Source organism: Rousettus aegyptiacus, unplaced genomic scaffold (genome assembly GCF_014176215.1).
Source record: "Rousettus aegyptiacus isolate mRouAeg1 unplaced genomic scaffold, mRouAeg1.p scaffold_m13_p_15, whole genome shotgun sequence".
NCBI classification, from domain to species: domain Eukaryota; kingdom Metazoa; phylum Chordata; class Mammalia; order Chiroptera; family Pteropodidae; genus Rousettus; species Rousettus aegyptiacus.
The window spans coordinates 8236842-8264300 of NW_023416290.1; the positions used below are offsets into that span (position 1 = coordinate 8236842).

General features: G+C 40.0%; 1 protein-coding gene across 1 annotated transcript; it reads left to right on the forward strand.

The window, feature by feature from the left end:
• TRAM1 (translocation associated membrane protein 1) lies at positions 1–27459 on the forward strand. Its single transcript, XM_016152957.2, has 11 exons — positions 1–348; positions 7446–7509; positions 8962–9083; positions 9198–9314; positions 10694–10752; positions 12407–12491; positions 19036–19106; positions 19213–19317; positions 20105–20248; positions 20570–20730; positions 25879–27459. The coding sequence occupies exons 1-11, from the start codon at positions 226–228 to the stop codon at positions 25950–25952; spliced, it is 1125 nt and encodes a 374-aa protein (XP_016008443.2). The 5' UTR covers positions 1–225; the 3' UTR covers positions 25953–27459.

Genomic DNA, 27459 nt, shown 5'->3' on the forward strand with positions numbered 1-27459 from the left:
ATGCTCGTCCCCGCTGAGCGCTCGCTTTTTTTTTTTTTTTTTTTTTTTTTCCGGGCGGCCCCGGCGGCTGCGTACTGGCTGTGGGATGGGAAGTAAAGCCCCAGCGAGCGGCAGCGGCGGGGCTGTGAGGAGCAGCCAGGGGGAGGCGGCGGCAGCGAGTCGGTGAGCAGCCGGGAGGAGCGGAGCCGAGGCGGAGCACCTGCAGGCGCGGGCGGCGGCTTCACCATGGCGATTCGCAAGAAGAGCACCAAGAGCCCCCCGATCCTGAGCCACGAATTCATCCTGCAGAATCACGCGGACATCGTCTCCTGTGTGGCGATGGTCTTCCTGCTGGGGCTCATGTTCGAGGTGAGCCCGCCCCGCGCCCCAACCGCCCGCCGCCCTCGGCCCGGGGCCGCGGGGACTCCGGCCGGGGCCCCGACGGGCCTGCCGTGCCCGGCGCCGGCGGGGGCTGCGGGCCCGGGGGTCCGGCCGCCGGACGCGCTCCGCTCCCCGCCCGCCGCCGCCGCCCCCTCCCGCCGGCCTGGCCGCGCAGTTCCTGGTTCCCGCGAAGGGTTACGTGGCAGCCGGCGAGGGGCCGGCGGGCGGCGGGGGCGGCCCCTGGTCTGCCGAGCTGGCTCCGGGCGGGAGCGCCCCGCCGGCGGGCACCGGCCGAGAGCGCAGGCCGGGCCTGGGGGGCGCGGAGGCCGGGGCGCGCCCGCGCCGGGGGCGGGGGGCTGGCGGGGCGCAGTTTGGGGCGAGCGAGAAACCGACGGAGCCCGGCGTCTGCTGGCCGCGGGGCCGGGCACACGGAGCCACGCCGGTGGTTTGAATTCGTGTCTCCCAGACTGGCGTTGTCACCAGCCAGTTGCCGAACTTTCTGCCCTGACGCTTGCTTTTTCCTTAAAGAAACAAGATCTGACACACAAATCGAGGTTCTGAACAGCAGAGTCAAGGAGTCGAGTTAATTTTCTTTTTTGATTCTTGAAGTGTGAGAGGTTGGCAGTGTCAGGGGTGGGTAAATGCTCTTCTCAGGTATCTAGTATTTTGGCGACTTAACAGCTGTTGAATGTGGGTAATAAACTTTGCAAGGTGAGCGCGTAACGTCGTTCTGTTTTCTTTCCCTCGCTCCCCAATACACACGCCCATTCCTTATCTTCTTTCCCCGTTTCGTTTTTCTCTATAGCCCCTACACTCCATCCAACATACTAATTATTTTACTTATTTATTGTCTGTCTTCCCCCTCCTGGAATGTAACCTCAGTGAGGGCAGAAATTTTTGGTTTTTACTAGTCTGTTTCCAATGCCTAGAATAATGCCTGGGATGTGGGGAGCGCTTTAAAAAAAAAAAAAAAAAAATTGTTGAATGAGCGACATTAGGGATCCTTGAGAAAAACTGTTGGAATGAAAACTGCCATTGACCAAAAGAGGAATACGGTTTTTAAATGGAGTCCATGTGGGTTTTTAAGTGTTACTATTAGGTAACTTAATATTTTAAATATATTCTTCTCTTTAAATGTGCTATAATAAATCTACATATAGATTTTTAAAATTCCTGGTAGTGTCATTTATGTCCACTTAGTCCACTGCGAAGGAGGCGGTGGTAGGCATGGTAAGAGGGACCCGATGATGATGCATGCTTTCTTTCAGGCCCGGCTTGTGCCGCCTGCCTACTGAGTGACCCAAGGCCACGCCTCAGTTTTTCCGCTCTGTCTCAGGAAATAACACCACCTGTGATATTCTCACAGCCACCGTCGAAAAGATCAGATGATACTGTGTGAAGGCATCTGGTTGATAAAGTAATATATGAATTTCCGATATTATTAAAAATGCAGCGCTCAACATTTGTACTGGCTTTCTGGATTTCATATTTATACTTTTCTGCTTTGATAGTAGAAGTTATACTTTTGTATATACAATATATGCAACAGTTCTGTAAAACTTGCTATAACTTGTCTCCACATGGTAGGAATTCCTGACTTTAAAAGTATAATATGGGAGTAATGTTACCTGCAAAGCATGTTTGCATTGCTTTGAATGAAATAGACTATGAATCAGAAATAGTGACACTTAGAAATGGTATAATTTTGCTTTTATGTAAAATGTTTCACATTCTCTTATCACATTTCTAGGGAAGTTCACCACCTGTACCTTGTCTCAGATGTTAATGATTTTTTTTAACAGTGATTGGATTTTCACTTTTATGTAAATCTGTAAAATGTGTAAATCTAAGTAGACACAGCAAAGATCTAAATAGAAGTTTTTAAGTCAGTTCAAAGAAAATGTAAAAGTAATATACAGAAGAGGGAAGTTTGTGCAAGTTGTACATTTTACCATATGTTGAAGTTTTAGGATTTGAAAGAATGTTATCTACGAATGGGAAAAATTGACTAGGCTAGTTTTGCTGTTTGATTTTTTAAATGATTGCTGGTGAATCTCAAAGATAACATACTTATAGAATGACAGTGTTTGCACTAGAATAATAGAGAAGTTGGTACTTTTACGGTGAACTGTTAAGCCTTTTGTGTAAATATACTGAGGAAATGTCAGGGGATGGATGTGAAACTGACAAAGCAATAACAAATGTTGTGTTACTAGCCAAAATGCAGAATCAGTGTAGCTATACTGTAGAGGCACAGGTGGTGGAGTTGAAGGGTTTCATGTTCAAGTCACGGCTTTTACAGTTCGCTGACTGGGTGACCTCGGACACGTCGTGTAACTTCTCAGAACTTGTTTCTTTTTCTGTGAAATGAGGCTCATTGGCTTACTCTGAGAATTAACTGTGTATAATGAGAATTAAATATGTATAATGCTTAGTTCAGTGCTTGGCTTTCAGGAGACATGCCATAATAAGCACTTATTATTCCTCAGATAATTTATCAAAGTGAGAAAATACAAGATAACATTTTTATGTGAGAGAATGGTCCAGCAGTTAGCATCTAAAGAGATTATGTGTACTGAAAAGATTGATGAAGTAGTAGTCTGTTTGGGGGAAACGTGAAAGTTTAATTTCCAGGATACTTCATGTTACCAAAAATTGCTTATGAATTTTGAAATCATGTTTTTAGTATTAGCCAGCATCTATGCACATAATGTAAATTATGATCTATAATTAATGGCTTCATATTTGAGACAGGAAAAGTTAAACAGTCAAAAAGTGGAAAGGTACTTGGAAAGCTTTCAAGAGGAGTTAGGGGTTTCCAAAAGGAATACGTTCATCCGGAAGTGAGTTACTTTCCAGATATTAGGGAGTCTAGGTTGTGTGGACCGTGCAGATTCGGGAGACAGTTAAAATTGCAACTATCTTGGAACAGTTTTAGAGGTTTGCTTTATTTTTAAGCATGACTTAATGCAAATCTTTTTTTTTTTTTAAGAAGTTAATTTTATAAAAGCTTGTGAGAAAGTGGAATTCGATATTCAGAAACTGTCTTTTTATCTTTCAGGCACCCAGTCAGTGTAGTAGTCACATCAACCTCTAACAAGTACAAAATAGTTACGCTCTCTGTGTGACAAGGAAAAATACCAAACCCCGCTGGTGACTTCTTAATTAAAGAAATATTATGATATTCATGATGTTGTATATAACATAGAATTAAACAGTTTATTAGAGTTTGTAGTGAATAAGTCTCATTTTTTTCTCATAAAGAACAGTGCTATAAATATCCAGAACTGTCATAAACTTGGTAATTTAGTGCATTATAGGTTTCTGTAGTATATTTTATTCTAATTTGTCTTGGTATCGATTAATTGTAAAATTAGTTGAAAGCAGTACTGGCTGCAGCGTGAGGCTTAGGGGGCCTAGCAATGTCTAGGAGCATGATCACTGATTTCATTTTTCTGTAAACTTTTTTGGAGTGTGTAGTTTGTATTTTTCCTCTTCTTATACTTAATTCACATGCTAAACTAGCTGGAGGCCAGACTTTAATTTTATGTGAAGCCTAGCATAAAAAGATAATCTGATTTTTTTTTTTTTTTTGCTTTTGGAATTTGATATTAAATTTATCTTTGAAGAATATCACTTGGTTTGTAAGCAACTCTTAAAAAATTGTCTTAGCTGTGGTGGCCTCATATTCCAAACTAGAAACAGGGGTATGGCGCATGTGTGTGAATTTATGTTTTTGTATATGAAATCTAAAGAAATGTATTAAAAAATGGAATTTGGTAATCGATCAACTTTAGTAAGATGACAAACAGCACGAAAGCAGTGTTACCCTGGAGATCCATGCCATCATTCTGCTCTGACGTCGTGGGAACCACCCACATTGTGGCAAGAAGCCTTACTGGCCTTTTCTGTTCAGCGACCTTTACATACCTACCGCAGCGGAGCAGCTCTCTTCAGTGGTCATGCCCGGGACTGTGTCCCACGGGCCTGCCCTGCCTTCTTTCCAGATCCCGGATTCCAGGGCAGAGCTCAGCCGCAGCTTGCCTGTTGCTCGGCTCCCTCATTCTGCTGCTCGGGCGCCAGCTGTCCAGCTAGGCCCAGCGCTCACGGTCCCCGGGCCCCCTTCCCTCCTCTCCAGTGTGTCGGCCCCCTCACTGCAGTGCCTTTCCTGCAAGACTTCGTTCGGCCACACTCTTCCCAGGCCCTCAGCTCCTTTTTCTCTTGATCTTTCTCTCTCTTCACCCTGCAAGATATCCGGCCATGGATCCAGCAAGCCATCTGCATTTCCGGGGCCTCGCCATCATGGATTGCAAGAGAAAGACATACACTCAGGCTGATAGATTATTACCAATCAAAGGTTTCTAACCTCAGATGTCAGTGACGCCTAGTGCCTGTTTTACTTTTCCCTGGCCAGCCCCTTTCCCTAAAGGAACTGTACAAGCATTCATCATTCAGGTCCCCAACTCTGCTGCACAGATGAGTTGCTTTTTCTTCCACAGAGAAAATAAGAGTTTGTGAATTTCTTCAGTTTCCTGCCCTTTGAACTTTTCTCATCCTTTATTACCACCTTCCCAGTCTAAGAGGAAAACTGCTTGGTAAACTTCTAGCTCTATCCTTACATTTCATTTCCTACCAGATCTTTCCATCCATTATCCTGTTATGTGGTTAACTTCTCCCTTTTCCCTGGCGCTTTCCTGGTCCCCCGCCCCCACCGCAAGCGTGGCCTCTCCCCTCATCAAAACGACATAAATCTTGCCCTGGCATCTGTCCCGAGGTACCACGTTGTTCCTCTTCTGTTCTGCAGTGTGCCTTTCGTTCTCACCGCTTTGCTGGACCTCGTCAAGCCGTGACTACTGTTGTCCGCTTAAATTGTCCAGTCCAAAGCATTCTTTTCCTGCCACATCTCCGGTGACACTTTTGACTTTATTGATCACACCTTTTTGAAATGTTTCCCCCCTTGGCTTGGGGGGCATCAGGCTGCCTTCATTCTCTTTCTGCTTCTCTGATCACATCTTGCTTTGCCGCCAGCTTTTTCTCTGCCCACTCCGTGGTCCGATGTCCTTGCCTGCAAACACTGTACACTCTCCGTGGATGATGTATGTGTTTCCATAGCTTCAACTACTGCCTGTGAATAGGGAGTCCCAAATCTTTAAGCAGGGTCTCCCTGCGGAGAGTTCCAGACTTAGGCTTTAGCTGTCTAGTAATCTTTCTACCCGTATCTGTCACAGAAATCTAAGTTTATCTAGAACTCAGTTTCTTCTCTTTACCCCCAAACCTGCTGTTCCTCCTGTATTCCAAATTTTTATTAATAATACTACTTTTCACTCGGTTGTTCAGGCTGTAAGCATCCGTAGATAGTCTTTGACTCTGCTTTCCAAGCCTGTTCCGCCTGAGCAGTACCACCTTGACCACCTCCGTCGTTCATGCCTTGTGCTCTTGTGATCTGTCCTGCGCGCTCTTCCAGAATTCTTATATTTCACCTGCATACTTACTCCAGCTTATGTTTTATCTAGTACTTATTCTGTAATGCTGACCAGCCCCCGATATGTGCCATGCCTCCTGCGGGTTCTGAGCATATAGTGATGAGCAGAAACAAGCATGATCCCAGCTCTCACGGGGCTTGCTTTCTCATGAGTGAGGCAGAAATTTTTACAGCAGTCACAGTAAGAGTTTGTGTTTTGAAGGAAAACCCTTCTCTGGGACATCATAACAAAGGATGACCTACTCAAGGGGACAGGGCAGGCTTCCTTGAAAAGGTGCACTTGAGCTGAGATCTGAGGGGGAAGTCTTCCCACACTGTGTAGACAGATCTGCATGTGCGTGGACCTCGTGGTAGGAGTGCAAGAGGCAGGGGAGTGGAAAGAAATGGCCTAAGATGAGGCTAGGGGCCAAGGGACGGCCATGGGTTTGTTGTATGGGCCACATTGAAGGTTCTGTTTTTTATTCTAGAAAGAATGGGAATCCATTGAAGGATTTCCCAGGGCAGGGGTGGCGGATGGGCGTGGGGAGAGGTGTTAACATGACCAGATGAGTCTGGTCGCAGTGAGGATACGGGTCCAAGGGGGCTTGGGACACCGCTCAATAAACCACAACTAGCAGTCTTTCTAAAAACCACACATAAACCTCTCTCTCCTCAAAATTCTCTCATCATGCTAAAATAAAATCTTATCTACTTAGCTCAACAAACAAGGCTTTGGTAGCTTTTCCGAGCTTTTCTACCACTTCTGATGTGTGCCCAGGCCAGGCCTTGTGTCATCTGCGACCCGACCTTCACACTTTGCTTCTTCTGCCACGTTGCCCTCTTCGTCCCGCTGGTCAGCTTTTCTTTTCCAGTGAGACAGTTCCCACACCACCTCACCCCATCCTCTGAGAAGCCTGTCCAGAACGTGCCTCATTCCACACCCAGGAAAAAACGATGACCAAAAAAGTTCCTCGTCGATCCTGGGTACCATGGCACTGATTCTGCAGTCTTCCTGGCCCAGCTAAACTCTTCTTCGTCTTCAGGGATTATGTATCATCCATCATTGTTACCCTTTCCTGTCTAGCACACTGCCTGGTACTTATAAATATTCAGTACGCATTCTGTTCTTCTGTTTTGACCACTTTTGCCAGCAGTTAGGGCAGTTAAATGTTTACTGACCACTTGGTATGCCAGGTGTGTGGGAGATTACACACACACCACAGACCCTACCTTTGATCCATTTTTGTCATAGTAACTGTGTTTCCTTTTATTAACTTGCATTAAAATTGTTTCTTGCTAGAAACTGTGTTTTTTGTACAAAGTGTAAAGTAGAGAAGCATTATCTGCCAAATCACTGTTTACTGGAACTGCAGAGAGCCTCTTTTGAAGTCTTAAAGTTAGGAATGAATTGCACAATCTCATCCAAACTGTAGAATGCTCTGGTGAATTTTGTAAACACTCAGGCTCGACTCGCTGGTAATCAGGAATTCTCTTGGTGCCTGTCAGGGTGCCGCTGGCACTAGGGTGCCCTTGGTTCTTAGATTTGGGGACAGACCTTGCAGTACTTCCCTGATGTACTGTTCAGGAGAGCACGAATTCACTCGATCTTTCCTTTTCCTTCTAGATAACGGCGAAAGCTGCTGTCGTTTTCGTGACCCTTCAGTACAATGTTACCCGCCCTGCAGCAGGTAGGCGCTTTCCCTTCGGAATTTTCTGTTCACGTAGAAAAGTTCAGTTGGACAAAGTCAAAAACGTCCGTGAAAACTGGATTCTTCATTAATTTTCACAAATCTCATGATTAGACTGGACATTATTTTGACGATTTTGTAATAATGCACGATCTAATGTTTCGGTTGGCTTCACCTTGTATATGATATGAAAATCAGTTTGTATATGTTTAATGTTTGTTAATATTTTTATTATAAGTGGGCTTGAAATTACATCGAAGAACTTTTTTTAAAATTTTTTTTTGCCTTCTCTTTCTCTCCGATCTCTTCATAAGACAATTCTAAGCATAGATATTTTACATTTGTTTACAGTGTCATTGTTCAATCCAGGCACAACATTTAGGTTTGTTTTTTTCTGACCTCTGAGTTTTGGATCTGTAATAACAATCCTTTTAAGCCAATTTTATTTTTGCTTTTTTGTTGCGCTTTACCTGTAACATTATTTCGGTTACAGAGACTGTCAGGAAGCTCTAGTAGTTAATAGTACCCAAACTACACTTTTAGGTTTTATTTCAAAAGGGTTTTCTCTGTTTTGCATTGCGAAGATCTAGTTGTTACTGGAAGTTGACCGTAATCGAAGACAGTAATATAATTAACTGGCATGGGTGACAGATGGGAATATCCAGTTAATGAAATATTAACATATTTAGGTAGTAAACTTGCCCTAAATCTCTCTATTTATAAGGTAAGATCGGTTATAGAACAGTAGTTGATTTTTGTTAAGTTATATGGTTTTCTAAATACTTGATTTAGTGACTTAGATATCAGATTACAGAAAACCACAGTTATTTTGAAATTCGAATATGCCAGAGAAGAATGTAGCACTTTTACCAGTTCCCAACTATTTGATTAAGATTTGTTCTGAACAATTATGGCAATTTTGAGGACCAAAAACAATTTCAAGTAGCAGTTATCTCTACTGCTTATAGATCAAAACTAAATCACTTTAGGTTAAATCAGTTTTTCTCTTCAGAATCATAATGTGTCTAGTGTGCAAGTAGAGGTAGAAAGTAGAAAGTTGCAAAAGGTCCTTGAAAAGACAGGCAAATGGGCTAAGTATAACTTTGGTGTAAATTGCATATAACCCGCTCTACCCCGGGGTAATACCAGTGTTACAGTTTTCCCCAGGACCTGAGTATGGCCCCTCCTCCCTGTTTTTTGGTTTTGATGGCTGTGACTAACATGTGTCAAGTCTTTGTAGTTTCCGAAGCTTTCGATTTCTAGATAGCCTCTTCAGTTTTCATTGCTCCTAAACTAAGATGTCCAAATGCAAATGACCACGATGTTTCTATAGTACTTATTGATCAGGTTAGTCATCTTTTGCTTGTTTCCATAACTATGTTGTACTTAGTGCTGTTTTATAATCTCATGTATATTTTTGTGTATGTGTGTCCTGTCCTTTTTGGCCTTCAGAAGAACAAGCTACTGAATCAGCGTCCCTTTATTACTATGGTATCAAAGATTTGGCTACAGTTTTCTTCTACATGCTAGTGGCGATAATTATTCATGCCATAATTCAAGAGTATGTGTTGGATGTAAGTATACCATCTTAGAAATCTATGCTTTGTAAAATACTGACTTGCCATACTGTGATAGTCATATCTTAAATGTATTTTGTAATCTTACCTATTGATTGTTTTTATTTTTAGAAAATTAACAGGCGAATGCACTTCTCCAAAACGAAACACAGCAAATTTAATGAATCCGGTCAGCTTAGTGCATTCTACCTATTTTCTTGTATTTGGGGCACATTCATTCTAGTATCTGTAAGTATGTACTGTGCTTAAACTTCATTTCTCAAAGTAGTTACATTGTATACCCAGAACAGATAATGATGTCCAATTTTTTAATGCTCACAAGCAAATCTTGAACCTTAGAAAAATTCCTCTTCTGTTGTTCTTATCTAAGGTTAGGAATTCTGCTCTTGAACTAGTATAAATCAAGTTTCACTGTCTCAATAGTTAGTTTTTATACAGCAAAAATTCTAAACTATGTTTCAGAAAGCTATACTCATTTGTAATTAATCCTAACGTTATTTGTATGTATTGTAGTCATTTGTAGATAACTCTGTATTAGCAAAGAGGGTAAGATGTCAGTGATACTATGTCTATAATGTTTATAGCTATAGTACAGTGACACTGTATTTATGTTTCTAGACCTTTCCCCCTTTGAAAACAGCTCAGATATTTTCCAAGTAACTTAAAATGGTGATTAATTTTCCTGTTAAAGCTATCTAAACCTTTAAGCGTATCATTCTAACTATCAATGGGGAAAGACAGTATCTACTTTAGTATTAGTAATAATGGTCCTTTAAAGTTATATCAACTCCGAAGTTTACATATTTTCGAGTTTGTCAGGACACTTTCTTTTAATCACCAGGTTAAGAGATGAATAAATAGGCATAGTGAATTTTCCAGCTATGACACCTAATATTGGAGACAGACGAAAACTCAGCCTTTCCATTCACTGCTCGTTTCATTTTACACTGCTGCTTTAATGGTACTTTACAGATATCTGTACATTTCCACTTAAAATCTATCTTATCAATTTTTAAAAAAACATAAAGTGTGACATTTCAGTAGCAGAATATTCATATTAAAGATAAATCACGTTAGATTTTTTTTTTCTTGTGCAGTAAATCTCACCGAGTAGATCTGGTTATCTAAGGAAAAGATTGGGGTAGTACGTGGACATAATCTTTGTAAAACTTGTTAGTGCCGTGAGCTCCCATCACCTGTCAGGTGCTGCCTCTTTCCTGAAATTTTACTCTGATTTATCTGCAATAAAATTCATCTCCCGCAGCTGTTGTACCTGTGTTTCATACCATTTCTGTTTTTTGGTTGTTTGATGTTTGTTCGCATACATGTATTTTTTACTCTGCTGGATTGAAAGACTTCAGAAGGCCAGGAATTTTATGTCTTATTTGACTTTTTAGCTCTCATATTGATTTTCCCTTCACTAAAGTAAGCAATTCAGCTGAATTTACAATAACTAAAACAACTAAAAACTTTAACTTCAGTGGGCTCTTTGGAACCTGATGTGGGGAAAGAGTTGTAAATGTGTAAGAAATGAAAATACTGTCTGTCTTATTTTCCAAGAAGTTTGCAATATACTAATAGGCTAATTTTTATATCTTCTTTCTTAGGAAAATTACATCTCAGACCCAACTATCTTGTGGAGGGCTTATCCCCATAACCTGATGACGTAAGTCATTTCTAGTAGGCTTTTCTTAAAGACCATGGTTACGTCACTTTTAAGCAGAATTCATTCTCATTATTCTCTTTAGGCTCTTAGGCAAAGTCATACAGTAGTGTGTCTTTGCAGTCCCAGGCCATGGGAAAAAAAAACCCTGTGTGCTTTTTTAACATAGATAATCTTTTCGACGTGTTCGTTAGCTTGAGAAAACTGATTGGAACAGTCGCCTCTATGTAGTACTCTGTGTTCCCCTCCCTCATCCTTTGTCCTCCTCGCTGCTCCATCTTCTCTAAGCCTTTGCTCCTGTTTTCCCCCAGCCTCCTCACTCTTTCAATTTCTTATTCTCTCACACTATAAGCTCGAGGGTAGGGATTGTTTCTTTTTCATCTTTCTAGCCTCCAGGGTTTCTGTACTGTGCTGTAAGAAGCCCAGTCATTGCAAAGACATTCAACTAAATTATTCATTTTTCAAGCCCAGCTCTAGTACATCTATTCCGTATTATTTTTTTACTTTTGCCTATATTGTTTTTTGCTTTCCTAAATGTGTCATTTTGGTGTATAATATGTAGTATCTTTACATTGTCTTGACTGTTCTATAATTGCCTCATTTTGTAAGTCTTACATCATGCCCATGCCCACCAAGACTGTCTGTGCCTTGACAGCGAGAGAAACTATCCCTTATTTTATAGCCTTTGTCATGCCAGGCCGTAGGTGCTTGTCACTTAGATATTACTTAGCAGATGCTCTGTGATGTAAGAATTGGAGAAAGAGCTCTGAAGGGAATAACATGACCATGCATATCTTTGTTCTAAGTTCAGCAGTAATACCCACTCTGCTCAGTCATCCTAACTTTTAAAATTTAGATTAAGTCAATGAACTTTTACAGAATGGGGTCATAAACATTATATCGATATGGCACTGTATTTTTTCCTCTCCCCAGAAATGATTTCAGATTGGCTTGTGTTCTCTATTTTAGACTTCTGGAGGAGTGAGAGAAGGGAGAATAAAGAGAAGGCAGAAGGCCTGGAGGGGTGTGATGTAAAGAGGAGACAATATGTTGTCTAGGCTGGTTAGAATCCGTCTCGGGGGACCCTTCTGTGCCATATTCCTTCCTTTAATCCTGGCTTTCCTCCATTTATTTGGGGCTCTCAGTGTTCCTACCAGGTAGAGTTAACATATTTCACTAAGAAAAAAGCCGGGGGGTGTTGGAAATTGGGATTATCCCGGTTTCAGGTGATTTTTAATCCGTGCGCCTTTGCTTTTGTGTCGGTCTTTTGCCTCCCCTGCTTGTTCTGATGAAACCTTAACTGATCTGCGGTTTGATTCCCTCGGTCACGTTCCTCATGTTTTCAGTAGCTAACATGACACACGAATCAGTATTAACTAATGGACAGGGCCGCTGGCTCCTCCCAACGCGCTTGCATGTTACCAGGGTTCTGCAGATGTCTTCTGCGTTGAATCCAGAGGAGTCGACTGATGGTGGGAGCACCCTAGGGAGATGGGAAGTGGCTGTGGGGGAGTTATTTAAAGGTGCAGAGTACTGTGAGGGGCCCTGAAATGGTGACACAAAGGTAACTATCCTAATTTATAGTGTTCGTTTTTACGTTATTCTTTTTAAAGTATTATGCTGTAAAATATATGTTTTCCTTTCTTGTGTTATGCAGATTTCAAATGAAATTTTTCTACATATCGCAGTTGGCTTACTGGTTTCATGCTTTTCCTGAACTCTACTTCCAGAAAACCAAAAAAGTAAGCTGGAATTTTGTGATTTTAAAAATTATCTTGTCATTTTTTCCTTTTCTGTAAAGTCCTTCTAAAATTAAATATTTTCTGATGTCCTCACCTCTCTCCACAAAGACAGATGTTCTTAAATACTTACTGAAAACCTTTAGTCATTCTTTTCACTTAGAGAGGGATTATTTAACATTTGACATTCTAATTGCTCATTTAAAATTATATTAGTGATAACTTAAAAAAATTATAATTCAAACAAATTTGGAAATGTAATTTTAGTTTCATGCTATTGATATTCTTAGCAGTGTCACAAGTGAGACACAAAGGATTAATCAGATTATTCTACAACTGATGGTTCTGTGTGTAAATCCCAAAGAAAAATTTGGCATTGAAAAAAGTAAACCATGGTTAAATATTCACCAGTGAAGCTTTTCCTGCTATGGGTGGAGCATTCCCTTTTTAGCATGTGGGAAAGATGTTTGTTTTATTTGAACAAATAAACTGCTGGAGCACTGCAATATTCTTTTTTCTAATTTTGCCCTCAGTACTTCTGAAGTCAGACTAACAGCCTATCTATCACAAATCAACTGTATTTCCTTTATTTAACTCTTTTTTCCTCTAAAACCTATTACAGCGCTCTGTTGTTTTAAACTACGTAAGTAAATAAAGCTGCTCATCTGTGCCACCGCCCTGGGCCCTTCTTCCTCCGCTTCTTTCACGTGAATATTCTTGAGTTTTATAATCCTGGCACGTCAGTTCCTTTTCCTGGGATGCTTTTTCCCTCTGGTAAATTAATCAAGCACTTCTACTCCCTTTTTAGGGAAGACGTAATGTTAAAATTCCCACATATGAAATCATACGTAGATGAGGATATGGAGGAGGCAAGTTTGGTCATGAGTTAACGACTATTGAAACTGGGATATGGGTACAATGGGGATTTATTATACTCTGCCGGTTGTATATGTGTTTACATTTTTCCACATTCAGAACTTTTTATTACCTTACTTTGAGAAGCTTTCCATAATAGAAGTATAAGAACCCAGTGACGAGTTTACCTCTACCTCTCAAATGCCACAAACGCTTATTTCTACATGTGCTATAAATAGTTCATTTGTGACTAGAGTTGATTTATTACTGTTTTGTGTCTGTGTTTTTTTGTGTCCTGTGTCTTTCATCATTGATGCTGTCTGCTACCATTGAAAAATAGCACCAAATTGGAGTCCATGTACTGTGGCTCAAAAGTTCTTTTTAGGCTGATTTATTTTCTAAAGTAGAACGTTGTTCTAGTTAAGTCAATGGTAAGGATTAGGATGATGATCCGTAATACCTTTGACCTACAACTGTCTTAAGATAAAATGCGTAGACTCAGAATTTCCAGTAGCCCTTCCCAAATTTCCAGTAGCCCTTCCAAGTTCTGTAAGCACCTGATGTGAACCATAGATGTCCTAGAGCTGCCGTGTCCAATACAGAGTCACTGGTCACATTTAAATTTACAGATTCACTGTCGTGGTTACACCAGGCCTGTCGCAGGTGCTCACTAGCCACCTGTGCCTACACTGTCTACCACTGTAGATAGCAGAGAGAGAGAACATTTCCACCGCTGCAGGACATTCTGTTGGGCAGTGCTGCTGAGAATATCACAGTTCCTTTGATGTCTTAGCACCATGGTTCAAGTATTTAAAGCCATATTCGTGTGCTTTTTATATACTCATGGACATAATACTTCTGGGTTTCAATATTAATCCATATGTCTGTATTTTGTTCATTGACCATGTAAGTCAAGAGGGACATTTCAAAGTAATTGTTCATTTTGGTTCTTAAAGCTCTTTTCTTATCGGTTCCTGCCAGATGGCATTTCTCCAGAAATGCAATCTAATTTTTATGGAATAATTTGCATAACTTAGAACTTAACTGTGGAACTATTTTTAACACCTACATATTACAGTCAAAAGTAACTGTTTCAAGTAATTAACATAATTTGAAAGTAACAGCTGCATATGTGTTAAACAGTTTCTTAAAATTTACTCCGAAAATTATTTTTGGAAGAACTCTTTACTGGAAGAAACTAGTACAGTGATTGTTTTGAACCGACCCCACAGAGAAATGAAGAAAGGAACACTGTTGGTAGTAGTCCAAGAGGTGTGTTAGTCACAAATAACTCAGTTTTTTTTTTTTTGAGGAGAATATTTTAATCACATGTAATATATATGCTTCAATATAAACAGTCCTCCATTTTACCCATAAGCAGATTCAAAGTATATTTTCTTAGCAATCTTGAATATATGAGGTTTCAGGGAAGTGTGAATGAAACAGCCAAGTGTTTTATTTCTGATATTTAGTTTATTTAATTATATATCATATAAAGTATATTAAATGAGAAATAATGCTTTTTTCCTCTTATTTCGTGAAAGTTATATTCACACTTTCCACATGCAAATATTATTACTATTTCATCATCACTAGAGCCACTTTTAAATCACCTCAATGTTTCAAAGAGCATTGTCTTTACTTTTGTCTTACTGCTTCCTGCACTAGACCTCCGTAAGCATTTAGAAATTATATTGATTGAGGATTAAGGCTGTGTATCTTACCCACACATTTATTTGTTGTTCAGAATAAACTAATCGATATAGATCCATATAATATGAGGTTTGAACAGATTTAAATATGAGATGGCTCCATCTGTGGTTTAGGGGAAAATCTTTGCCTTATATTTGAGCATATATGTGATACTCCATTTAAAGTAAAGTTTTTTTTAGTATAGTTTAGTTAAGAAAAGCATTGTCTTCTAAAAGCAAAAATTTACTAAAGTATATGGCTGACTTTTTAATAAAAAGATGTTGAAGTAACAACTAAAAATTTCACTTGCAGTTATTGATAATTTTAGAATTTGGTTTAAGTATACTATAAGATTTTTCATGACAAATGACACTATCAGGCTTTTAAGTCATTCCATAGTTTCATCCTTAAGGAAACTACATATACATTAAGGCTATGTAAGAACTTTGGTTTGCCCAAATACTGATTTCCTTGAGGATTCTGGGATTAACTGAGGAAATTTTCTAGGGTTAAAGAATTGTTCTATATCTGTATGAGTATGGGAATATGGGTTACACAACTATGCATTTGTCAAAACTCACCAAACTGTACATTTTATTGTATATAAATTATATAGCTCAATAAGCTAAGGTAAAAAATAATTTTTAAAAAAGACTGTATAAGAACTTGGCAAAGCTTTTCTAATAACTCAGTTTCATTATGTATTTTTCAATTCAAGTATAAAAAAAGTTTGTCTATCTTTAAACAAACAAGTAAGCAAAACCTCATTTCTGGATCCTAGTAGAAAAAGTTTATTTACATAACAGAATCATAGGATGATATGTAAAAACGTCTTGAGAAACCAAAATAACTTCTCTCAGTCACTTGCATATTCATCTAGACTCTAGATTCTAGAACAGCGATGAGCTACTTTGGATGGCGTGCCGTGGTGTGGCCAGTGAACGCATACCATGAGCTCCCACTAAGAGGGCCAAATTTTGTCCAGCCGCCTCTGTTCTTCCCATTCCCACAGTTGGTGGAAACGTGTAAGCCCCAGAGACGATGGTGCTGGGCAGGCTCTTTGTGGGTTTCCTCTGACATGTAAGCACCCCTCCAGTGGGGCCATAACCCCTTGAGGATTGACGAATGTCAGAGGATTTTGACTTAGAACAGGGATGCTAAAAGCAGCACTTTTCTAAATGAAATCTAGATAAAATTTCTTATTTTAAAAATCATGCTACATCGCCTCATTACCTTTGTATTTTTAAGATCATACGACAGTGCTTTTAATGTAGGGTGTGTGTTCTGCAGCTCCCCACAATCTCCGCCACTCCCTGTGGTATTTCACTCATCTCTGTTGCTCATTTATTTTTACTTTTTTTCTGGTTAGGCTCCGAGTATACAGACATTGCTTTGGAAAACATTGGCCAATTTGTGTACAGCTGAAGGGAGCGTTACTTAGCAAAAGGTTTCTTGAAAATCTGACCTTTTGAAAGTTTCGGAAACTATTTTGAAAGCTCTTGCAGGCATTCGATGGTTGTGGGGGTGGCAGGTGGTGGTGGCATTTTACTCTCCGTCATTGACTCAGTCGGTCAGCTATCAGACAGACGGAGCTAAGCTGCAAATTTGAACCTGGAGTTAGGGTAAAAGTTCTGGGCTTTTCTTTACCTAATGGCAAGCACAACCTTGCTTTACCTAATTAAGTTGTGATTTAAGACAAGAGAAATGGAATGGTTTTTTGAAATGTACTTCGTAATTTATAACAACGGTTTTAGATTTGTCAGAGAGGAAGAAAGGCAGCTAGGTTCTCACTAATTGATTTATTCTTAAAACCTATTTGTGTTTCCTTAAAAGTAAATCTTTTTTTAATCCTCCCAAGAAGTTACACGTCTATAAAATAGTTTTAACAGAAGTTTTCCCAGCAAATTCATTTTTAACAGAAGTTTAATGTTCAGTCAGCAATTAAAAACTAAAAAGCTTCCATTTATAAGTCTTCGGAGCCCTTGGCTGTGTTTTCCTCTCAGAAATTTGGAGCATTGATGAGCACGTCTGAAGGAATATGGCAGTATTTCCCATCTCAAGTCATTTACATGCCACCTTGTTGTAACTTAAAATATGTTGTTTAAAGTTGCGGTTAAAATGTTTCGTGGTGCCCTGTCCACAGTCGTCCCGTGCGGTGCCCGCGGTGTACACGCGGCGTGGCGTGTCGCGCTGCGCTGCCGGCCCCGGGCCCTGCTGTCGCGAAGGGACCCCAGGCGGCGAAGGGCCCCTCGGGAGGCGGCGGCGTGCGGGCGTGACGCCTTCTCCCGCCCCGCTCCCGCGGGCAGAGGGGTCTCATGGAAGCTCGGGAATCGAGTGGAGGGGCTCTTCAGACGGCCTGTGCCCAGGGGCCCTTCTCTCTCCCGCCGGAAGGGGGACCGTGGCCTCAGGGCTTGGGACTTTCCCCGGGTCCACGGCGCCCTGCGGCCGTGTCCGCCTCCCAGCACGACCCGTTCTCACTAGGGAACCCGAGTTTCAGAAGTACACTCGTGAAAGTCGACTCTTCCCCCGAAGATGTGGTGTGGTACGTGTAGGGGGAGAGGCAGCCCCGTGGAGCCCCGCGCGGCCCCCCTGGGCGCCGGGGCGAGTTCGGCGCGGGTCCCCAGGGGCGGCGCTCGGCCCGCGCCGCGTTAGGTTGGATGATCGCCCGTGCGCGGTGCGCGAAGGGTGCCACCCAGGCGGACACGGCCTGGGCTGCACGCTCGGCCAACACAGCCAGCTGTGCGGGCCTGGAGGTTCCCCGCGCGTCCCGGGGTGGAGTTCCCGCGACACCTTCCAGGAGCTGGAGGGCCTGGAGCAGAGAAGCAGTTACCGTAGGGCGCCCACTTCTTGCTCGCGGACCCCCACGACGGGTCGCGATGAAGCGCCGATGCTCACGGACGCGGTTCGGCGCTCTGGCGGCCTGGCGCCGAGATGCTGGCTTTGGTTCCCGGGGAAGGAGCTTGGGGTGCCGCCGGCTCGGGGTGCACGCTGCCTCTAACGACTCACTGCCAAACACATGCCAAACGCCAAACGCCGTTTTCACTTTTCGCCTTTTTTCGTAATCCTCTTCTGATTCCTTTCAGTTAGGGGAAACAGATTCTAAGCTAGGCCATTTGTAAAAGTAAAGCGAACTTTGGGAAAGCTGGGGATACCCGTATAATGGAAAACTGCCAAAACAATAGCAACAAGAGAGGTACAGCATTTCGGAAATTGTTTATTGGACCCATCACTGTATTTTGCAAACATTTTTGACTGCACTCCAAGGTGGAAGACTAGATTTTACATCATAATTTTGTGTGTGGGAGGGGGTGTAAAATCTGAAATACATTTTTCAGGAACAGTACATTTTCTAGTCTATATTCTAAAAATAGAGGTTAGTGTGACCCCCTAAATTGATTTTATGATCCACTAGCGGGTCTTGATTTATGTTTTTTAAAAACACTTTCTAACAACCAGGTTGTTGGGTACTATGGAAGGAGAAATGAGAAGCAAAAGAAAAATGATGACTTGGCTGACAGGGTTGTTAAAAGGAGAATGTATAATTAGGTGGTATCCTAAGTGAGAAGAAAAATTTTGAACCTTCAATTTTAATGACCGTAACTGATAATGAAAGGGACTAAAAGCCTAAGCTAAAAAATGTAAATACTATTTTAGGTAAACAAAAGTATTTCTATTGCTTATAAACAGAGCAGGTATAATATTAGAAGGGCATCATTATGGTTATTAATAGTGTGTCATTTAGTAAATGTTTATTATAAAAGGAAACATAGATCTTAGCCCTGAAAGGGACTTTGAGTTCATCGGATTCAGATAAACCCAGGTACCATTCACGCATACACATGGGTCGCCACGCTGTTCATTGGGAGGAGCGGTTGGGACCAGGTGTGGGGCAGAGTGACCTTCAGGCCTGCTACAAGAGTATGTTTTCCACGCGGCCACATTGCCCAGGGGACAGAAACGTTTCCGCATTGCCATCTGTAACGCAGCCTTCTGCTTGCAGGAGGACATTCCCCGTCAGCTCGTCTACATCGGACTTTACCTCTTTCACGTTGCCGGGGCTTATCTGCTGAAGTGAGTCGGGATTTCTCCTGCGTGTGGATGTGGATGGGGCAGATAGAATGCTCATCTGTCTTAACTGATAAATAATCTTTACATTTTCAATTTGGTTTTTCAACAGCTTGAATCATCTAGGACTTGTTCTTTTGGTGCTGCATTATTTTGTTGAATTTCTCTTCCACATTTCCCGCCTGTTTTATTTCAGCGATGAAAAGTATCAGAAAGGGTGAGTTGCTTAGCCACTCTGTCTGGTGTAGTCAGTGCCTGTGCCGCTAAGGTCCATGCCCTGGGCAGTTATGTTACTGAATAAGTTGCCATTACAGCTTTAAACAAAATGAAATTATTTAACAATTCAGGTTGATATTTTACTCTCAAATGGAGTCTAAGGCAAGAGAGAGATTACATAGAAACTTGTAATTGTGGAGGCTTTTTAGGTTCACTTCTAACTTCTCTAACTTTGCTTAATGCATCTTTTTTCTTTTGGAAAAAGAACTAGGGAAGTGAAATTTCAGAAGAAAATGAAATAGTAGGTATATATATCCTTAAAGATATTAAAATAGTTTGATGAAAAAATCGAACTGGAAACAGAATAGAAGCAGTATGACTTGTAAAGAGTATGAAGCCTTAAAAAAAAAAATTAGAACTAGGACTCTTAAATGAGAATTAATATTCTGTTTACAGCACAGCTTTTGTCCAGCAGTTTTCAAAATTACTACATATACCAGTAGTTCTGAGGATCATTAACAGTGGTTAAGATAAAAGGATCAGCTAAACAAACAAACAAAAAAACATTTCTTTACTGGACTTCCTAGAACCTTAAATATGCTAATGTGTATCTTTAAGAGTGTAATACAGTGTAGTGTTTTCCAAACCTTATACTTGTAGAGTCCATTTTGCATAAAAATATGAAATGGTGTTTTAATATGCATTTACTTAATAGGAATCTGACCCCTATTAGAGTATTTCCTCATCTTTGCAGTCGTGTAAATCTGACGCGACATTTTCCCTTCCAGATTTTCTCTGTGGGCAGTTTTGTTTGTTTTGGGAAGACTATTGACTTTGATTCTTTCGGTACTCACTGTTGGCTTTGGCCTTGCAAGAGCAGAGAACCAGAAACTGGATTTCAGTGCTGGAAACTTCAATGTGTTGGCTGTAAGGTACGGTCAGTTGAACATTTTTCTCACTTTGTACAGCTGTATAGTATTATCAGGTTACGGTATGAATTATCTAAAAAATGAAGGGGTCAATGTAGGGGTTAGGGAAAATATTCATTTGATTTGATTTCATGTTGCGGTTTCTTATGTCTAAATTTAAATACTAAAGCATTTATTTAACTTCTGGGATTAATTATTAATGGGATAATTATGAACATAACCTTGGGAATTTAGCACTAAATTAATATCAAAACAAAATAGACTATTCAATGGTATTGTTTTGATGTGCTCCAATATTTTGTTTTTTTTTCTTAATATCCTCAGAATTGCGGTTCTGGCATCAATTTGCATTACCCAAGCATTCATGATGTGGAAGTTTATTAATTTTCAGCTTCGGAGGTGGAGGGAAAATTCTAATTTTCAGGTACCAGCTGTGAAGAAGAAGCCAGCAGTGACGAAAGGCAGGTCTTCTCGAAAAGGAACAGGTACTGTTGCGGGTCTTATTTATAATCTTACTAAGATTAAAATCCTATCAAGAAAATTTTATTCTACATTTTAGCAAAATTAGAGGCAAAGAACCTTGCCCCGTTCTGCAGTTCGGTGATTCTCTAGGGTCAGTCAGTCCCCTCCAAAGCTGTCCTCGTAGTTTTCCCTGCGTGGTTACCTTGAGCCACTAGAAGCCAATGTATACGGGCAGTTTTAGTGAATACCTAACCTAGGAAGTGGTGGTCTGTTCTTTCACGCATCTTATTTAAAAAACAATACCTCATTATAACCCATCTGCTCTTAGCGCCAAGTGGAATAGTTTGTTTGTTTTTTAAATAACATCTGATTGCTTGAACCTTTTCTGGACATTTCATATAAATGGACTCATAGCAATATGTAATCTTTTGCAACTGATTTCTTTCACTTAGCATGTTTTTAAGGTTCAAACATGTAGCATGTCCAGATACTTCATTTTTTATGGCCAAATAATATTCCATTGTATGGAATATTATACTGTACTTTGTTTAACCATATGTTAGTTGAATGTTTGGATTGGTACTACTTTTAGGCTACGATCAGTAGTGCTTTGAACATTCATGTGTGGGTTTTTGTTTAAACACCTGTTTTTCGCTCTCTTGGGTACACACCTAGGAGTGGAATTGCTGAGTCATATGATAACTCTGTGTTTGACATTTTGGGAGAACTGCTAAACTGTTTTCCAAAGTGGCAGTACCATTTTACACTCATCATTTTGCCTGTTGATATCCAGTTATTCTTATACCGCTTGTTGAAAAGAATTAATTTTTCTTTATTGAATGGTCTTGATTCTCTTGTTAAAAATCGGTTGACCATAAAAGTAAGAACTTATTTCTGGACTTTCAGTTCTACTCTCTTAACCAGTAGGCCTGTTTTTATGCCATACTGTCTTGATTACTGTAGCTTTGTAGCAACTTTTGAAATCAGGAAATGTGAGCCCTCCAGTTTTGTTCCTTTTCATGTTATCGTGGGTCTCTATCAGGTTGAGAAAGTTTCCTTCGGTTCCTAGTGTGTATTTTTTATTATGAAAGGATGTTAGATTTTGTCACTTGCATTTTCTGAATCTGCCGAGACTGTCAAATGGCTTTTGTCCTTTATGATAGCATGAATCACCTTAATTGAATTTTGAATGTTAAGTCAATAGTTATTTCTGGGGTAAATCTCACTTAGTCATGGTATGTAATCCTCTTTAGATGTTGCTTGATTTGGCTTGCTAGTATTTTCTTTAGGATTTTTTCATCTATTCATAAAGGATATTGTTGTGTGTGTTTTTTTTTTTTTTGTAATGTATCGCTTCTCAAATATAAATCCAGTCTTGCGTTCTGGCATAACCCCAAGTTGATGATGATAAAAACATCACTTTTGCTGAATTGTTTTTTTTCAACATTTTGTTAGTATTTTTACATCTGTGTTCATGTAAAAGATTGGCTTGTCATTAGCGTTTTATTGTTTTTGGTAATATCCTTCTCAGGTTTTGGTATCCAGGGTTCTGCTAGCTTTATAGAAAGTCTTGGGCCTGTGTGTAATATCAGCATTATTTCTTTTGCTTTTTTAAAATTTTTAGTTACATTTGGCATATAATATATTGGTTTCAGGTGTACAGCATGGTGATTAGACATTTATATAACTTAAAAAGCAATCACCCCGATAAATCCAGTATCCATCTGACAACATACAGTTGTCAGTGTTACCGGCTCTGTTTCTTGTGCTGTACTCTACATCCCCGGGACTCTTTTGTAGCTACTGAGTTGTACCTCTTAATCCCTTCTGTTTTCCACCACCCTCAACTCCCCTCCCATCAGGCAGCCATCAAAGTGTAGCGGGATGTATATTTAAAGGTTCGAAAGGATTCACAGTGAAGCTGTGGAACCTAAACCCTTCTTTATAGGAAGGTTTTAAACTACAGATTTACTTTTTTAAAAACATCATAAATAGGTTTTGTTACCTTGAAAAGTCTGAATTTGAAGCCGATCCGGGACCGGGCGCATACCCGTCTCACCCCGCAGAGCTTTCGCAGGGCCGCTGCCTTCACCGTGAAGCCCCGCGAGCTTCCCCAGGTCACGCCTGGGCTGCTTCGGCATTACGATTTTTCTGACAATTTATCAGTTAATCTTCACTGACCACTTCTTCCCAGCCCTTTGTCTGCCCCTCTCAGGGCATGATTTCCATCGTCTCCTTCCGAATTTGGCGGAACTGTTGATGCTGAGCGTCAGGGGCCCTTCGAATCTGCTCGTTGGACTTGTTCTCAAAGCAACACAGACGAAGCGAGTGACCCTTGGTAGTCTTGGCACCAGCATGAGTGAGCTTCCGTCGTGGCCTGCCATTTTTGACCATGGAGCACATTTTGTCACAGCTGAGATCCTTGCCACGGAAGTTAGGCAGTTTTTGCCCTGAACATCCTGAGTAATTAGCTAGAATTTTTTAGATGCATCTTCATCATTCTGCAGATCACCAGGCTCACGTCTAAAACACGGCCCTTGCGTCCGTCAGATGGGGCGGTTCCCCTCAGTTCTCGTGACTGGCGTTTTCCGCGCGGTTCTTGTGCCGAACGTGGCTGGCGCCTTCACGTCACACCGATCTTTCTTAGAAAACGGACCCGCTCGCTTCTTGGCTCCGTTTTTGCCACCCTTCGTGAGGCACTCGTTCTCGCCCACCGTGTGGTGATGCTCACAGAGCCAGAAGGGCCAGGTTCACATTCTTTAGTTAGATAACAGAATTATTCAGATTTTCTATTATTGTGTCTCTTTTGGTAAATTGTGTTTTTCAAGGAATTTATTTTATCTGAATTTTCGAACATATTGGTGTAAAATGATCCATGATATCCTCTTGTTATCTTACTAATGCCACGGAACAGCAGTGGTCACCAGTTTTCATTTTCCGGGCTAGCAACGTACGCCTTTCAGGCTTTTTCCTTCCATCAGCCAAGAACCAGTATTTGTCTTTTTTCGTTGATTTTCTCAGTCGTATCATTTATTTCTGTTCTTATTTCTTTCTTTTTCTTTGGGCTTAAATTGCTGCTCCGTTATTGCGGTTTACCTTCCTAGGATGGATTCTAGATCCTGGGTTCTCATCTGTTCAGATGAATGACGTGCAGTGAAGGACAAACTCTGCCCTTATTTCACAGGTCGCGGTAGGCCTTTTTCATCACCACTCAGTTTAAAATATTTTATAATTCCAATTGCGATTTCTTCAACCTTGGCTTATTTATAAGTGCATTGTTAAATCTGTACATACTTGGGGATTTCCTAGTTTTCTTTTGGTTACTGATTTCTAGCTTAATTCCACTGTGGTTAAAGCACACGCGCTCTGCCTGACTTCGGTGCTTTGGAATTTCTTGAGATTTGCATTATGGCTCAGCATATATTCAGCTTTGGTAAGTGTTCTGTTTGCACTTCAAGGGGAGGCGTAGTCTGCATCCTGGGTGTTTTGTTCTGTAGGTGTCTGTTGCGTTGTTCAGCCTTCTGCATCTTTACCGACCTGGCAAAGAGCCCTGCTCTTCAGTCAGTTATTGCAGGAGGTATTGACCCTTTCCGCTTGTAGCTTTTGCTGTAGATCTTTTGAAGATATGTTCAAGGGTCATCAAAATATAAGGTGGTTATGAATCGCTATGGCATTTCTTCTTTTTTATTATCAAATGTTCATCTTTATCTCTAGTTTATCTGAATTTACTATAGCTATAGCAGTTTTCTTGGGGTAAACAATTGTCATGGTGCATCTTTTCCTATATTTTTCTGCTTTAAATCTTTGTTCTTATGTATAAAATGTGTGTCTTATAAGCAGCCATATAATTCTATTTTCCTTTATTTTTTTTCATCCCGTCTGATAATTGTCTTTGTTTTGGGCAGTTATACTTGATGTGCCTGGGTATGATCTTCTTCGTACTTTTCCTGAATCTTGGTGCGGTTTTTTCTGTGACGTTTGGGAAATCCTTGCCCGTTACCTCAGATACTGCTTCTGCCGCATTGTTTCCCGTCCTTCTGGGACTCCAGTCAGTACATGAGTGAATAAGCCCTTCTGCCCTGTCCCTTACGTCTTTTCCATCCTTTTTTCTGAGTTTCACTCTGTTTTTTTCTAGTTCACTAATCTCTTTTGTTGTACCTAATCTGGTATTAAACTCATTTAGTAAATCTATATTTTCAGTTACTGTATTTTCTAGTTCCAGGATGAAAGATTTCAGTTCTCTGGTGAAATTCTCCATCTTTATGTTGATTTTTATTAATCATTGTTCTTTTGGTGTCTGACAGTTCCTGATCTTGGTCACCCGGGGGTCTATTTCTGATATTTCCTTCTACTTCCACTTTTCCCTTATTCCTCGGACATCAACTGTTTCTAAAGGCTTTCTTCCCTGACAGGTACTGAGTTCAGGATTTTGTCTCCCTATCATTGTGAAACCTCTCAGTTCTCTGTGCAGCCTGTACTTTCTTAGGAGTTGCTTCCTGCTTGATTTCTCTGAGTCTTGCTTGGTGCCTGCGCATTTAGTAGTTGGCAGTGCCTTAGGAGAGAAATACACATGGCTGCCTTGGTCTTTTTCCAGGCCTTTAAACAGCCACTTTTGTATTTCACATTTATGGGTATTTTTGGAGAGAGGGTTGGTCTGACATCAGTTATTTCATCATTGCCTAAAAAAGAAGGTGGCCCCGATGCACCCTTAAACATAAGCCTCATCATCCTAAACGCCTACTTTTTAATGTTATAAAGAAACATTCCACGAACTTCATTTGTCTGCTGTCAAATATGAAAGGTTCTTTACTTCTACCAAAAGTACTGTTCTAAAGACTATTTTAAAATTCATGTGGTTGTTTTTTAGAGTTTCTTTTATCTTCTATTACTTTTTTCTGCTTCAAATACTACTTTCCTTTTTTTTATTGAGATCTAATTGACATAGTTACTTTTCTTTTAATTTGCTAGTCTCAGTTCGTTGTATATACCATGTTATTAGGTTTTGTGATTGGTTAAATACTAGTAAAGATTAAGCACTGGTGAATAAGTTTCGCTTAAGGGCATTAAAATATATATTGGGTTTTAAATTCTGTTTCCTGAAGACACTTTCAAGTATAAAGGTTTGGGTTTATTCATCAAAGAGAGTAACACTGATTCTTTTCTCTTTTCAGAAAATGGTGTAAATGGAACAGTAACTTCAAATGGAGCAGACTCTCCACGTAATAGAAAAGAGAAATCTTCATAATGAATTATAATCTAAATGATTAATGTCCCCAAAGAAATCTGCTTTTTACTATATCTTTCAGCACTAGAAATTCTTTTCTGTTCTTGAAAATACAGTTTGTGCTCTTTGATTCTTGCTATTGTACTGTTTCATGCATTTTTTTAAAGGACAGCTGAAGGGAGGATAATAACTATAAGTCAGAAAAATATTTTAGCTTAGACAAAGCTACTTGCCTTCAAAATAGTTTAGGGACCACCACCATATTTTATTTTGTTTTTTATCTTCGAACATTTTTCTAATTAGAGAGATAACTATTTACAAAAATTCTACATGTATCAATGATACAATTTCTTGCTGTCACCAGTTTTTTATATTAGCGAGATGACCTATTCCAGTATGGTCATATTTTTTAAGTTATCTTTCAGGGTAAAATGGAAATACTGTAAAGTTGGATGTCAAACTTTAATATGTTTTCAGTGTTCTCTAATTTTTAGGAATTTTTGTAGCCTTTACACCAGGGAAAAAAGATTTGTAAATTCACCAAAATAATTGTGTGCTTTATTTTATAGGTAGTGGTTGTTAGTCTTATATTCCCATTTTTTTTAAGGAAAAAAAGCATAGTGTTGGTTACAATGTGTGGAGATTTATTGCCATATATTGAATCAAAATGTCTTCTATTAACATAAGAGTACTTGTGAAGTAAAAATCTTTCTTGTGCGTTTTCAACACTTATAAACTGGAAATTGGAAAATTAAATATTTACTATAAAGAAGAAAATCTGATATAGCCCTTTTTGATATGTTTATTAATAATGATTAATGGGGCTTGTCATAAGTTCAATATACACAGCATCTTAGAAGAATATTGTTTAACCTATAAACCCTTTTAAAAAATAATGCCTACTTGATTTATATCTATACAAAGAATGTCAGGTAATTATATTAGAAAACATTTAATGCACTAATCTTAAAAAAATTGAAAATTCAGGTGGATAAACAGTCTTAAAAAAGAGCGTTTTATGTTACAACTATAGCTTTGGTTCCATCTTTAATTGAGAAGCATTTATCTGTATAAAACATATTTTTGGATAAAAAAATATATATATATTTGTATCTCTACAGAAAGGCTCTAAAAAACATTTGAGTAAAATATTTGGTTCTCTTTTCTATAATTATCCTTTAAAATCCTTATAGCTGTGTTTGGTTTTTTGTTGTCTTCACAGTACATACATTCTTTCAGTGTTCACATCCTGTTCCCCATTTCTCACTTTTGTCACCAGTTAATGTTTGTGCCATTTTTAGTCCAGAAGGTGCAGACCTCGGAGGTCTGCAGTGTGACGAGTCGCCATGCTGCTAGAAAGTCGTGCTTTCTGTTTCCAGCCGTTTACCTCCTTCCTGGAAAAAGTAGGAGCTCTCTGTGGCATCATGGAGTTTCAGTGGAACCAAATTATTGCCACTAAAAACTGGCATTATATCGAACCATTCATTGAGAAATCAGTCAAAATAAAAATTTTTACTTTCACAAGCTG

Bases quoted from the DNA above. Each gene is read 5' to 3' on its own strand.
- TRAM1 (XM_016152957.2), top strand. From the start codon at position 226: ATGGCGATTCGCAAGAAGAGCACCAAGAGCCCCCCGATCCTGAGCCAC. The intron at 9,315-10,693 runs GTAAGTATGTAC...CTTCTTTCTTAG, and splicing joins GCACATTCATTCTAGTATCT to GAAAATTACATCTCAGACCC. The intron at 12,492-19,035 runs GTAAGCTGGAAT...TTCTGCTTGCAG, and splicing joins ACTTCCAGAAAACCAAAAAA to GAGGACATTCCCCGTCAGCT.